This window comes from Impatiens glandulifera, chromosome 1 (assembly GCF_907164915.1).
Source record: "Impatiens glandulifera chromosome 1, dImpGla2.1, whole genome shotgun sequence".
Classification (NCBI taxonomy): Eukaryota; Viridiplantae; Streptophyta; class Magnoliopsida; order Ericales; family Balsaminaceae; genus Impatiens; species Impatiens glandulifera.
This window is the reverse complement of record NC_061862.1, coordinates 86,800,433-86,815,969: the sequence shown is the minus strand read 5'-3', so window position 1 is coordinate 86,815,969 and position 15,537 is coordinate 86,800,433. Positions and strand designations below refer to the sequence as shown.

At 35.5% G+C, this 15,537-nt stretch overlaps 3 protein-coding genes and 1 long non-coding RNA gene across 4 annotated transcripts; 1 reads left to right on the top strand and 3 right to left on the bottom strand.

The window, feature by feature from the left end:
• Positions 1-2,384: 2,384 nt before the first annotated feature.
• On the bottom strand, positions 2,385-3,134 carry LOC124935205 (phospholipase A1-IIgamma-like). The gene has a single exon (XM_047475656.1). The coding sequence runs from the start codon at positions 3,132-3,134 to the stop codon at positions 2,385-2,387; it is 750 nt and encodes a 249-aa protein (XP_047331612.1).
• Positions 3,135-5,365: 2,231 nt separating this feature from the next.
• Positions 5,366-8,526, bottom strand: LOC124919189 (U-box domain-containing protein 35-like). Its single transcript, XM_047459363.1, has 9 exons — positions 8,298-8,526; positions 8,115-8,224; positions 7,905-8,026; positions 7,582-7,823; positions 7,463-7,517; positions 7,047-7,395; positions 6,879-6,980; positions 5,576-6,802; positions 5,366-5,497 (listed from the first exon to the last, which is right to left on the bottom strand). The coding sequence occupies exons 1-9, from the start codon at positions 8,524-8,526 to the stop codon at positions 5,468-5,470; spliced, it is 2,466 nt and encodes an 821-aa protein (XP_047315319.1). The 3' UTR covers positions 5,366-5,467.
• On the top strand, positions 7,394-8,663 carry LOC124919190. The gene is made up of 2 exons (XR_007097559.1): positions 7,394-7,537; positions 7,623-8,663. It is a non-coding gene; the product is annotated as an uncharacterized LOC124919190 (long non-coding RNA).
• A 1,469-nt stretch (positions 8,664-10,132) lies between these two features.
• LOC124919188 (translation initiation factor IF-2) lies at positions 10,133-14,508 on the bottom strand. The gene is made up of 4 exons (XM_047459361.1): positions 13,520-14,508; positions 13,281-13,430; positions 11,236-11,421; positions 10,133-10,545 (listed from the first exon to the last, which is right to left on the bottom strand). Exons 1-4 carry the CDS (start codon positions 14,429-14,431, stop codon positions 10,465-10,467), a joined length of 1,329 nt encoding a protein of 442 aa, XP_047315317.1. The 5' UTR covers positions 14,432-14,508; the 3' UTR covers positions 10,133-10,464.
• Between the last annotated feature and the right edge of the window lie 1,029 nt (positions 14,509-15,537).

The following is a 15,537-nucleotide window of genomic DNA, read 5'->3' as shown; positions in this document are numbered from 1 at the left end:
CCAATAGTTGTAGCTGTGAAACGTAACTGCGCTACATAAGCCAGAGGAAAGACAAATTCGGGGTTAATAACGTAACGATGAAACTATTTATATTTTGTAAAAGTTAGAATCATTTCATGGTTGTGCTTATTCACATTTCAAAACATTTTTTTTAATTCAATTTAGAGCTATATATCCAAAATTAATTAATAAATTATAAATCAAAACAAAACAAACAATTTATAAAAATAATTTCTTCTTAAACGACGAGTGTTAAAAAAAAGAGTGAAACGACTCAATAAACGGTACTTAGAACAACAGTTAAAATTATTAGCCGAGGTTGATAAAAAAAATGCCGAAATAAATATTGTGAAATGATTGTTAAGTCATAAATTTGAGAAACTCAAACAAATCATGTTACGTAGGAATGTATGTAGCCCGCAAACATACTTAACCAGACACAAAACTTATCACCTGACGGACTAACCATTTAATTAGGCCCAGAACTTGTCGTTTGACGGGCTCAATAATAAAACGATTGTAAACTCAATAATAAAGTAAAATTATTTTACATCCAATGATAACGTCTCATTTGCGGTTAAGAAAAGACAAAAAAAAAATTGTTTTATTATTGAGTTTACAATCGCTAGACTGAGTTGATGATCATTTCTTGAGTTTTATTATTGAGTTTACAATCGATGCTCATTTCTTGAGTTTTGTGTTCGTTCTCCTTACTTGCATAATTATATTGTAGAGGTTGAACAATATAACAATCGTTTTATTATTGGAGACTTGGAAATAAAAATTAGAGAGAATGAAAATTTTGAAGATGGAAGTAAGGTTGAAAGATGAAAAATGAAGATCATGACTAACCAGGAGAAACACTTATTATAATGATGTTAGGTGATTTATAATTTTGGGTAAAGAGAAAATAAATACTATATTTATTATAATGACGGTGGAATTTGAAAAGTTAATTAAATTTTAAATATATATATATATATATATTTTAATATTAATATATTCGAGTATCGAGTTTGGAAGAGCATGTTGTTGTAGTCCGATGATGATCTCTGACAACATATAATCCACAACGGTGAGATGGCACAAGCAACTTACGATTCTTACGATTCTGATGACAACTCAAAAATCGGGAGAAATTTCAAGCGCGCCATGGACGAGCTCTTCTCTCGAGTTGGCTTTCACAAAAGTCGAGCCAAGAAGAAGTACATAGTAACAAAGTACATCTACGCCTCCGCATGTTCTTGGCCATTCGAAAAGGACACAAACTAGATGGGTTATGTCGTAGTCTCCACAGATGAAGCAACCAACTCATCCGACCATGAAAGAAGGGACATCGTCGTTTCATGGAAAGGATCGCACAATGCCTTGGAATGGATGGACGATTTAGGGTTTTGGCTCAAACTCGCACCTTTAATATTTGGCAAGAATATTGAGCATGATTAAAAATCCGAGGTTCATTTAGGGTTTTACTCTATATATACATTGTGTAATAACAAATCCATCTTTTACAAGAGAAGTACAAGGGAACAAGTTCTCAGCGAGATTACAAGACTAATGAACAAGTACGGGGACGAAGAAATCAGTGTGATCATTACCAGACATAGTTTAGGAGCAGCATTAACAACATTAAGTGCAGTCGATATTGTCCAAAACATCTCCAACCGACCAAACACACTCGTAACCGCCTTTGCTTTCGCAAGTCCACATGTCGAAGACTCATCCTTCGTAGTTATCGTCGCCACCCTCCCCAATCTTCGAATCCTACGAATTGAGAATCACCCCGACCTTGTCCCCGATCTACCTCCTTTTTTTGTGGGGTTCAAGGATGCTCTACTATTTGACACTAGTAAATCGTGTCACATGAAATTCTAACTTTTACAATCCCATAATCTTGAGGTTTATTTGCATGGAATTGCGGAAACACAAGGGTTGAGGAACAAGTTCAAGGAAGTGGTCGAGAGATATCATGTTGCTTAATAAATACAGTGACAATTTGAATGACACGTTTAGCATGCCCAAAATTGGTGGGATGATCGAAATAGAGCGGGCATGGTTCAACTAGCGGATGGGACGTGTTTGGCTAGTTGAACCAATTTTTTACCTTTCACGACCCATTCGCTAGTTGAATCATGTCCGCTCTATTCCGATCATCTCACCAATTTTCAGGCGCGCCAAACGCGTCCTTCAAATTGTCACCATACTTATTAAACAATGTGATATCCCTCTCGACCACTTCCTTCTCTCGACCACTTCCTTGAACTTGTTCCTCAACCATTGTGTTCCGCAATTCTATACAAATAAACCTCAAGATTATAGGATTGTAAAAGTTGGTATTTCATGTGACACAATTTAATAATGTCAAATAGTAGTTCTTGGCCAACCTATGTGAACCCCACGAAACAAGGAGTTAAATTGGGGACAAGGTCGTGGCGATTATCAATTCGTAGGATTCGAAGATTGGGGAGGGCGGCGGCGGTGACTAAGAAGGCTGAATCTCCGACACATGGACTTGCGAAAGCAAAGGCAGTTACGAGTGTGTTTGGTCGGTTGAAGATGTTTTGGGCAATATCGACTGCACTTAATGTTGTTAATGTTGCTCCTAGACTATGTCCAGTAACGGCCACATTGATTTCTTCGTCCTCGTACTTGTTCATCAGTCTTATAATCTTGTCGAGAACTTGTTCCCTTGCACTCTTACAAAAGTTTGATTTGTTATTACACACAAGGTATATATAGATTAAAAACCCTGAATGAACCTCGAATTTTTCATCATCCTCAATATTCTTGCCAAATATTAAATGTGCGAGTTTGAGCCAAAACTCTAAATCGTCCATCCATTCCAAGACATTGTGCGATCCTCTCCATGAAACGACGATGTCCCTTCTTTCATGGTCGGATGAGTTGGCTGCTTCATTTGTGGAGACCGCGACATAACCCATCCAGTTTGTGTCCTTTTCGAATAGCCAAGAACATGCGGAGGCGAAGATGTACTTTGTTACTATGTACTTCTTCTTGGCTCGACCTTTGTGAAGGCCAACTCGAGAGAATAGCTCGTCCATGACATGCTTGCAGTTTCCCCCGATTTTTGAGTTGTCATCAGAATTGTAAGAATCGTAAGTTGCTTGTGCCATCTCACTGTAGTGGATTATATGTTGTCAGAGATCATCATCCAACAACTGCAAAACATTTATATGTTGTAACGATGAAACTATTTATATTTTATAAAAGTTAGAATCATTTCATGGTTGTGCTTATTCACATTTCAATACATTTTTTTTAATTCAATTTAGAGCTATATATCCAAAATTAATTAATAAATTATAAATCAAAACAAAACAAACAATTTATAAAAATAATTTCTCAATAGAAAAAATTATAATATTCGCGTCATTTGTTAAGGTCACTCAAAAGACGAAGTTATTTGATTTCTTAAACGACGAGTGTTAAAAAAAAGAGTGAAACGACTCAATAAACGGTACTTAGAACAACAGTTAAAATTATTAACCGAGGTTGATAAAAAAATGCCGAAATAAATATTGTGAAATGATTGTTAAGTCATAAATTTGAGAAACTCAAACAAATCATGTTACGTAGGAATGTATGTAGCCCGCAAACACACTTAACCAGACACAAAACTTATCACCTGACGAACTAACCATTTAATTAGGCGCAGAACTTGTCGTTTGACGGGCTCAATAATAAAATGATTGTAACTCAATAATAAAGTAAAATTATATGTTGATGAGCTCGTTCATGGCATGCTTGCAGTTTCCCCCGATTTTTGTGTTGTCATCAAAATTGTAGGAATCGTAAGTTGCTTGTCATCTCACTATAGTGGATTATATGTTGTAAGAGATCATCATCCAACAACTGCAACTTACCCTTCCAGTTATTCTCTCCACTCATCTCCCTCCAAGATGGCTATATTGTAAGTAATTTCATTATTCTATCTCCTTTTTTGGTATTAATCTATCGACATATAATTATTATATATGTGTCTATTTATTTTATTATTATAGAAATCATCTTATTATTATATGTGTCTACTTATTTTATTATTATTATTATAGGAATTGTCTTTATTATTATATGAGTGACTAATTATTTTATTAATAAAATTTTCTACTTTTACTTGTGCAAATTAAAATTATTAAGGGGTGCTTGGTTCAAATAAAAGAATGGGAATGAGATTGGGATTGATAGATGTGTGGAATGGGAATGGGTATGATCGATAGAAGTGTAGTGTTTGGTTAAAAGTTTTAATCATTCCCATTACCATTGATAACGTTTGGATTTATAAGAAAAAAATTATAAATATAATTTTGTTATTAAAATTATGATTAATTTTATTAAATTAAAAATATAAAATATTATTATTTTTATAACATAATTGTTTAAAATATATAAAATATTTAAGTGACATAATTTAATAAAATATAAACATTTAATATTTTTTTATATTAATTATATTTTTTCAAAATAAAAATACTTATAACAAAAAAAAATAAAAAAAATGTTGAATATTTCAATTTTTTATTAATTATAAATAAATAATTATCTATTAATTATAAATAATATAAGACAAAGTCTTTCAAATATTATATACTTTAAATTAAATATAATATTTTATTTAATAATGTATTATAACATGCTATAATTTTTTTAATAATAATTTTTATTAAAATATTTTATATTTAATTTTTTAATATTTTTTATATAAAATTGTTATTTTATTTTTAATTTTATATTTTAATTAATTAATTTTAATTTTATTATTAATATATAATATTAAAAATTAATTATATAAAATTAATTATATTATTATTAGTTATTGTAATTATTATTAAAATTTTATTTTAAATGATTCCTTAATATTATTTAAATAATTGAAATTATTTATTTATAAATAAATAAAATTTATTATTATGTTAATGGGAGAGAAAATGTATGCTCCGGAATGGGATTCATTCCTCCCAATTTAGAGAGGATTGGATGATTCCTGAGTATCCGGGAATCAAATCAATATCCTGGAATCAAAACCACTAACCAAACATCTCATTTCATTTTCTTTCTCATTCCTGAGTACAAAACCACGTACAAGCATGCCCTAAATTGTTTGAACATTTTTTTTTAAATAACTCTTGTTACTAAATAAATTAATTTTTTTTTATAGTGCAAACGTGTTTAGATAGGCTCATATTTAAAAAAAAAATGAGAAATTATTATTATATGTACTTGTATATGTATATACAGAGACGATTATATAGTATACCTGAAAAAGAGTTAATTATCTATATAGTTAATCATGCTAGCTAAAGTGCTAATAATCCTAATAATGATGATCATAAAAATCTTACAAATAGATCTTTCAAATCATCCAAACTCCTCACCTCTAGCCAGCCACACAGCTAAATCTGCACATGACCTAATAATATATCTCGATCAAATCCTCCCTCCTTACACTTCATTCATCAGCCTCCCCGCAAATCACATCCTGTATGTATATACATTCTTAATTAGCAAATCAAGGCCTAGTTCAAACAATAATTTACAGGGTCTGGTTACAACCAACCTGGGCGGCAGAACCAGAATCAGCCAGACTGTGATTTGGCGAAGGACCGGCACTAGGAGGAGGAGTGCTAGACCCATATAAAGCCATCAAATGTTGTTGAGGTTGATGTTGATCTGCAAACCCTCTTAACCTTTGAAACTCTGGCAAAACTATCTTCCCTAAATCCGGTCTATCTTTCCTCCTCAGCTCCGCACACTGAATCGCTATCTTCGCCATACACAACGCCTCATCCACCGGCCAATCGTTCACAACCGGGTCCAACATCTCCGCAAACGTTCCTTTTTCTATAGCTCTCCCCACGTGATGAGCCAAACCCATCGCCGGTTTCGCAGTCAGAAGTTGCAATAGAAGAACCCCAAGTGAGTACACGTCCGATTTCACTCCCAACATCCCCGTTTGTTGATACTCCGGGTCGATGAAACAGAACGTCCCCGCCGCCGACGTTACGTGATATTGGGTCACGTCGTCCGCCACCGAAGGAGGAACCAGACGGGCCAGCCCCACGTCGCTTATCTTGCTCACGTAGTTGTGGTCCAGGAGGATGTTTGCCGGTTTCAGGTCCCGGTGGACTAACGGCTCCGGTTTCGTTTGGTGGAGGAACAGCAGCCCCGTCGCGATTTCCATCGCGATTCGGAACCGGAGTTGCCATGAAATCGGAGGGGTGTTACCTTTACGAAAGAGTCTATCTTCTAAGCTTCCGTTCGCCATGTATTCGTAAACAAGGCAACCGTATTCAGGACATGCTCCTAACAGTAATACCATATTCGGGTGTCGCATACAACTAAGAACTTCAACTTCTTGCTGAAACTGTTGACGCCCTTGGGCTGCGTCTGAACGTAGAACCTTGACCGCAACCGGGGTATGATCGAGGTAACAATGGTAGACAGGGCCGTAACCCCCTTCCCCAATCTTTCGGGAGGCTTTGAAGAATTCTGTAGCGGATTCAATCTCTTCAATTGAATAACGTCTGCAACTGGAGTTGGCTAATAGATTGTTATTGCCTTTGCCTGTTTGCTTATTGTCTTGATCCATAAGGGCTTTTCTTTCTGCAGTTAACCTCTTTTTCGATTCAAGTTCAGCAATCCTTCTAGATGCCTCTGCGTTCTCCATTGCTACTTTGCATTTCGCTTTCTCCTTCTCCGCCATCGCTAGAGCTGCTTCCTCTGACATTCGAGCTTCCTGTAACCTCCTTTCTTCGTCGAGTCGCCAATGATGTAACTCAGATGCCTGATAACATTTTCATCCATTTACCAACTTACCAAATGTCCAATTTGTCTATCTATGCAACTTAGTTTAAACTGACCTTCTCTTTCGCTGTAAGAGCTTCCTTACAAGCTGTGCTATATAATTCCATGGTTTGCTTTAGTTCAAGCTTAAGCCGCCTCATTTCAACTTCCACATCATCCTGTTTTGTAACTATTAGATTCAGAAATTTTCAATTTGATTTAGACGGGTACTGAAATTTACATACCAAGGCAACCATGCCGCCTCCTGTGGAGGAAGTGGAGTTTCTTCCACTTTCAATAGATGAACAGGAGAACTCGGAGGGAAAACCCATCATGCCAGGGTCGATAGGAAGCTTTAACAAAGGACCGCCGCCTTGGCGTAGAGAGCCAAAGCTATATTCAGAACTGGTGCGAGCAGATGCATAGTCAATGTCATACACCGAAATTGAAGTGCGATCGGATGTGCTTGGCCTGCTCGAGCTCACAAAAGATATGTCTGTTGCTTCTGACATTTCAGAGAAATCACCTGGATATCTTCCACCAGTTGGATTACTACTATTACTGTATCCCATTCCTGCTCTCCCAAACGGTGACCTACATTATTAGATTAGGTTAGATTGGATTAGATTCAAGTAATGCCCTTGCTCAAGTAGTCAGTCACCTGATGAAATCGCTGTCAGTTTGAGAACTCCATTGTTTACGAGGAGTTTTATCTCCTGAATGTTGAAGAAAACAAGTAAGTTTTTCGAAAAATCATCAATTTAAATAATTACAACCAACCTTTGATACTAAAATTGTGCCGGGATTTTGAATGCTCAAAGGAAGTCCTATTCGCAGAGGCTGCATTGGCGTCCGGGGGAGTTTGCGTTTGAATTTGACCATGGAGAGGAGAAGTGAAAGGGGCGGGACGTGATGCATTGCGTACAGATGAAATCTTGCCTTTGGAGGAGATAACATAAACGGTGCAGAAATCTGTGGCTCCTTTCGATACGTTTGTTGGAACATCAGACATCTTGAATCTTCTGCATCAGGAAATAGGGCAGCACAAAAAATCTTAGCAAAATCAAAATGGAATGTAATCAAATGAAATGTGACATTCAGACCTGATGAATCCATGGCGCGATGGTGAACCGAGAACTAAATTCTCGATTGCGGCATAAGAGATGTATTCTACCAATCCTTTAGCAATATCTGTATCTTCTAGTACTACATCAAGGCTCTGTACCTGCTCTTATTATGCAATTCTTTTCATATTCTGCACTACTGATCTAATCTAATCTAATATATGTAATGACGAGGAATGGAGAGCTTACATCCTTGCGAGTACAGAAGCAATGGAAGGTTAGAAACAATTCTTTGGTCTGCTTATCAATGACTTGCTGCCTGTGCGCTGGTACGTCGCCATTAGATGCTATCATCCCAGCTGTGTGGTTAATGAAAAGTGTGTTAAGAAAGGAGAGATGAAAATGGAGTGTATTAATTAATTAATTACATACATGGAGCAGAAAAGGAGGATGCAGCAGATCTAGAGTTTAAGACGTGAATTAGTATGACAGTTTGGCCTTTCAAGAGGAGGTTATCAATGGCCCATTTGAGAGCTTGTTGGCTGCCCTTATCCCTGTCGATGGCCACAGCAACCAGCCCGTTCCCGCCCGATTTCCTCTCCACGTTGCCTACTACACCTGGTCCTCCTCCTGTTGTCGCCTTCTGGTTCGGGAGCCACATATCTCCAGGATTTCGATCGATCTATCGATAATATCAATAATGTACACGATCTATCCTTGCTTATTCATTCCTCCCCCAAGAATTGGGGTATCCATTCGTGATTTGTTGTTAAGAAACAAAATATCTGTCTCTTCTTCTTCCATAGCTTCCATTTCCCTTTTCCCCCCATTTTTAGCTATCTTCTTAGCCCTTGCTTTTTTAGGACCTCTCTCTCTCTCCTCTGGTTTGTTGGTGCCATCACAATGATAGAATCAAGCCATAAACACCTAGTAGGTTTTAAATTATGACCCACAATATTTTGCCGCCAATTTTATGTATATATTTTTTTTTATCTGATTGACATCTAGCATTTTTCATGCGGTAATTGAACCGAATTGCTTTGTTTAGGGTGATTTTTTTTCCGGTTTGACAAAGAATGGGACGGAGATGATATTTGTGTTCCCGCTCTGAACTGTCCCGCGGTAACTAAACCGAATTGTCCTGTTTGGAGCGGATTTTTCTTGGTTTGACCGGTAGTTGATCGGGAATGGGACGAGAATGATATTTGTGTCCCCGCCCCGAACCGTCCCAATTTAATTGATTATGCCCCCAAACAAAAACACAATTAAGTATATAAAATCACTAATATCTTTATTTATTCATTATATTTTATAAAGTTTTATATTTATTTTTTATAATAATATAATTTGACATTTAGCATGAAGCTCCGTTTGCTGTGGTTTTTCTCAGTTTGACGAGTAGTGGACTGGAAATGGGCGGGATGATATTTGTGTTCCCGCCCTGAACTGCCCAGCGGTAACCCAACTGAATTGTCTCGTTTGGGGCGGGTTTTTTTTGTTTAATCGGTAGTTAACCGGGATGATATTTATGTTCTTTGTCCCGAACTGTCGATTATGTCCCGAACACTAAAAACACAATTAAATATATAAAATTACCACTATATTTATTTATTCGTTATATTTTAGAAGAGTTTTAAGTTTATTTTATAATAATATAATTTTTTAATATATTACAATATATATTATATTATAATTTTCGCTTATAGAATTTAATTGTATAAAATAAATTATTTGTTTTTGAAAATATAGTATAAACGGTGCATTGCAGGAATTGTTCAAAACCGAATGGGACGAGCCGCGTGGATAGAAGTAAAAAAAATCATCGAAGTAAAAACGGGACGAAGATGATAAATGCACTTTCCGTCCCGAACCGCTCAATTGTCATCCCTAATTTTTCTTCTCTTCTCATTTTATTTTTTTAATCCTTTAAATGTTTTGTTTTATTCAAATGAAAAAATCTAAACACATTGTTTAATATATTTTTTTCCAAAATCATTTATCTATGAATTTAATCTATTATTCAATTTGAAGCATACGGTTTATATATAAGATTGCAACAAAGAATCATATATAATTCATTGGAATCTTACCACACTTTTTAGTCTTAATTAAAAAGCATTATATTGTTATTCCAAAAACAATGGTTAAAATATTTATACAAGTTATCTAAATAATAAATTGACAATCTAACACAATGAGACCGTCTAAAAATATTTTGAAAATAAATATATCAACAAATAATTTAGATTATTTCAAAAAGAATTAGATGATTCAAAGTGCAAAAACCTTAGAAAAATATTTCCATACAAGGTTTCACAAAAGGCAACATTGTTATTGCAGATATGAAATAATATTAGTTGGCATCCATAGAGCCAAAACTGAGTAGCAAGAAAAATAATGTGACAATTATTGAATCAAAATGGTACACAAGTATTTGCTACTGAATTGTAAAAAGGAGGAAAATATGTTAACCATTTAAACCTACAAAAGGGACACTATTAGATCTTTTAAAACATGACCAAAAAATATCCATTGTTGTAATCAAACAAATCGCCCTTTCTATGGCAACATTTCATCAATCTTGATCATCAACAGCGTCTCATTTATACTGTTGTGAAACCTCCCAGACCAATTTATCCATGAACTGGCATTTTTTGTCGAATCCCCAACTTGGGTTGCTCTGTAATAACATCAAATGTTTAAAAACAAAAACAAGAAAGATGCATAACATGACAAGAAAATATTTACAACCATAAAATAATAAGGAGGAGCAAATCAAATAAGATCATGGGAAAAGAAGCTCAAGTTATTACATAATGTTGTCATTTTTTTATTTTACTATTCACTTTACAGAATACTTAAACAAATTATGCATAAGAAGGAGCTTCAAATAATTTAACGAAAAAAATATAACATTAATTTGAGCCATTTTTATAGTTTTGAGAAGCGAAACTAGCCCGATGCAAAACGTGTCTTTGATGCAAGTTCATGATTCAACAAGTCTCTTTCTGATCCATCAGCATACAAAATATTTCTATATGAGCCTCATTTGGAAACACTTTCTGGAGATGAACGAGATAAGGTCAACAAATTTATGAATATATGTCTAATTAAGTTATATTCCAGAATATTATCCCATCCAAATCAATATCTTGATGAGATACTGACAAAAATAAGTGTTTTCAAGGAAATTTATCGATAATTTTTTATCCAAACTCAGCGAAAGTGTTTCCAAATGGGTTAAATGCATGTAGTCTTCGTAAAAACTTAAGAAATTTTATTTATTTGAGGGGCATCACATTATCTGATAATTTTGATCCAAACTAGAATTAAGACATCACACTAGTATCATTTATGAACAGGGACGGACCTGAAGGGAAAGAACAGCACGGTCAGTAAACCGTTTTACTGAAGCATGTGCACTTTGAGGTAAAGTTTTAGCCACCCTTTCCAGCTCTTCATTTTGTTTCTTAGCTGTAACTCTATCAGGTCCACTATAATGATCCACGATCTCTTTCATCAGAGGCACATTCTTCATAGTTTCTGCAACAATTTCCTGCAAAATATATATAAAAAATAAAGGTTAAAACAAATTATCAGAAGCCATTACTTTCAATTTCTCACTAAAATAGATAACCTGAACCAGAAAGTTATCTTAGGCTACATTTGTTTACAAGGAGTTGGAATTAAAAATCCAATTTTTTATTGGAAATGGATGTAATTCAAACCTTAGTTTGAAAAATGACTAGAACTGCAATTCCAATGAGTGGAGTAGAGTGGAATTGGGATGGAAGAAATGTATAGATTCGGATTCTATTGGAATTTGCAATCCAATTTCAACATAGTCTCAAAGAGAAATGCTTCCTCGTTGTTTCTTGCAATGCACACACCTTTCCTTGTGTGTTTTTAATATGTTTCCAAAAGGGGTTAGTTGAGCATTCTTGCAAGTTCTGTTTATTATTTAAGCAAATAATAAGTTTCGTGGGTTATTTGAAATTTTCATGCAACTTAAGTGGAGTATTTGTCTATTTTTCCCTTTTATTTACCCCTTGTGTGTTTTTTACTATGTATTCACATCAAACAAAAAATACATTGCACTGAAAAGTTTTGCTGTATGAATCCATTAGATTTCCCTTTAAACTTATCTTCAACTGAAAAGGAATTGTGTACTAGGGATACAATGTTTTACAATTACTCACTCAAATTTCAATGTCAAATATAAATATCAAATAGAATGATATGATTTCAGTAGCTAAGTATACATTATAAGACTTGACTTTAGCCTTTTGCTACACGGAATGTTGACATCAGAAGTTGACATTGCACCCCATGGCAAAGGTGACAACCAACAAGAGACAAGTTACTGATGAGCAAATGGTTATAGGCTCCAATGCAAAAATTGGTCAAAATAATTCAATCTTATTTAAATAGTTTCGAAATAGCACTCAAACTGCCCTTTTCAATGAGAATTGAGGGCATTCTAAACATGGGTGGAGAACTAACTATCAACTAAAAATTAAAAAACTAGATATTCAAGCCTTGTGTTAGCAATTTATGCTATTAGATTTAGTCATCAACTACTGGCAACAAATATTCAGCTTATCCTTTCATATCAGATAGGACTTTTTTATTTTTTATTTTGAAAATCAATAAAAATGTTTTAATTTCTATAATAAATTAATAATAATATCAGAGAATTGTGGTTTAGAAACAAACATGGCAGAAGTAGATAGATTCCTCCTAACTGGGTTGGGGGTTTAGAAGTGGGTTTAAGTAAAAGGGTTCATGCTTTGTTAGAAGCAATTCCTGTCAGGGAGTCCAATTTGCTATTTTCTAAATAGAACTTGAATTATTAATCAATTAATTTATAGTTTAAAGCCCATAAACATATTATTTCTATAAGAGGAAGCTAATACGAGTAACATGAGTTTTTTCCATCCATTTCATTGATATGTACTACTAAGTGAAAAGTGTTTATCCTAAAATACCCAAACTTTCATGTTTTCTTTTTGATCCTATCGTTTAACGTATCACATGAAATCTGTCGCTACACCCACATACTATGGATCCAACTGTTCCGATTAACTTTTGTATCTTCTCTTTCCCACTTTTCCAGGTTAGCGAACAAAACTAAAAAAATATATGGTCAATGGCGAACACATAAGAGTTAATTCTACCGAAAAATCAAGAACCTAAGAGGATACATCAAACAACAATAGGAAGCTTAGAATATTACTAAATCACAGATATTTGATCAGAGGAAGTAATAATATTTAATTAGAACTATACTAATATAGGAAGCACCAACAAAGTCAGATAATACAATAGTTAAGGTAGATGGTCTTCTCAAATGAAAGATTAAAAACATAAACACCATTTCAAAAAAAAAACAGAAGTCTGTTTAGTTTGACATACCTCCCATTCTGCTTGGTCTTTAATTCCTTCATAGGCCATCAAGAACGGTTTCATCTTTTCAAGTGCTTCCTGCAAAGAAATGGGAGGCGTCTCATCGATATCTGGATTGGTGCCAAAGTCCTCCATCAAGTACTCTGGTTCACACTCGATCTGAAGAGAATACAAACAACATGAGCAAACTAACATCAATAACTGCATATACAGAAAACAATTTAAAGATAAGATATAGGATTCCTTACTGAGTAATTTGTATCAAGGGCTTCCAAATAAGCATCCTGCATTGGAGAAGGCAAAACAGTGTTACTCATCTCATCAAAGGCTTCCTCCAGTTTCCCCATAAAATCTGGCCCAAACTTCTGAGCCATTTTCTCCCCATCTGCATCATCACCAAGATGAAGTCCAGAACCAAAATTATCATCCTCATCTTGACCCTTTCCATCATTATTTCTGCGACCCCTTGCCCAATCGTTCCTTCCTCTCCCTCTGCCTCTCGCTCCCCTTCCTCTACCACCACCTCTACCTCTCCCCTCTCCACGACCACCACCACCGCCACTAGACAATATTTCACCCGCCCTCTTCGCAGCATCCTCCCTAGAATTCGGTGCTGCACTTCTAATCGGAGAAGACACTACAGGTCTACTGCCTTCGCTAGCCTGTCGTTGGCGTTGTCTTAGATGTCGGTTCTCTTCTTGCTTAGGCTTCTCCTCCTCTGGAGCCACTGGTAGCACAGGCCTCCCACGCCCAGCTCCGGTTATGGGAAGACGAGAATCGTCATTGAAGGCAAAAGTAAGTCTTTTGGGAGGACCCGAAGGTTCGTTTGTCGATTGGACACTCGGTGGTGGGATTGGTTGGGACGGATGAAGAGGGACAAAACCTCGACCGCGACCAATGCCACGATTAGGAGCATCGGAAGCGAAAGAAGGGGTTGGGGGAGGACGGATACCACGACCATGACCTATTCCAGCTTGTAAAGGGATTTCTTCGGCTTTAAGATCGTCATTTGAGACGGTGAAAGGATTAGTAGGTGAAGGGGAACCTCTTCCACTGCCTCTGCCGCTAGATGAAGTGGAGAATGGAGATATCAAGCAACGAATTGTGCCATTGCTTAATGAAGCAGAGGCGCTGGAGATCTTCCCCAAGCTTGGTCTCATAACGATGATCCAAATGAATCTGATTCTCAATCTGCAAATGAAATTGGCAGAATGATATGTTACTACTAGCTAGGGTTTTGTTCAAATGTGGTTGAGCCTTTTAAATAAATAAAAATCAAAGTTTATTTAAAAAAAAAACACATGTCCAAAAATAACGGAAAATTTGACGAAATAACCTTGATAATAGGCTTATTTCCAAATTTAGCATAGGCATGATAAATTTTGCAAAAGTAACCTTTTGTCATGGGTAAAAGACAATTCTACCCTTAATTAAAAATTTGGGTTATTTCTGTTTCTTTTCCTCTCTCTCTCCTCATTCCCTTTTAGTTTCTCCTCAACCGACCCCTTTGGTTTCCCTTTCTCTCATTTCACTTTCTCCCATTTCAGTTTCTTCCCCGATCAAAACGAAGCAACGAAACGAAAGAAGCCGATCGATCAACTCTCCGAGGCAACGCACGTTTGCCTTCATCATTTCATATTGTTTTTCCCATTTTTCTGTCATTTTCCTTGCATGAATGCTGAAATGGAAAAATGGTTTAGGGTTTAGAGTTTGGTTTAAGATTTTAGATAGTGACTGAATGATTTTAAGGGATAGCTAAATGGTTTAGGGTTTAATATCCATTTGAAAAATTGCATTTGCATCAAGTCCTATACCTGACACAATGGATTCTGTTAGTACTGCATCAGAGCCTGCACAGACTTCTACTATCCCAGAATTACCTCATGAACTTTCAAGCCAAAGTAAAGACCAAATGCCATTGAGGGCTGCCACACCAATCCTTGCTTCTTTAGAGGGTGCCGAAGTTTCTGTTGTTTTTTCCAATACCAATACATTTTACATGGAGCACTTCTTATTTTACTTTTTTTTTGAATCAATCGAGGAGTGCTATGAAGCTTTGGTAAGTATAGTACCAAACATTTTTAAGTGTTTTTTTAATTCCAATGGAAGATTATTCTGTTGTTGTTGTAAATGCAGGTGATTTGCTAAGTTTATGGCGTTGATGTATAGTTACTTGAACATATTTTTGAGCAAAAACATAGTTCCAGATGGGATAAAAGGAAGAGAAATTCACCACTCGTTTCCAATGACTCTCTTTCAGGTGGGT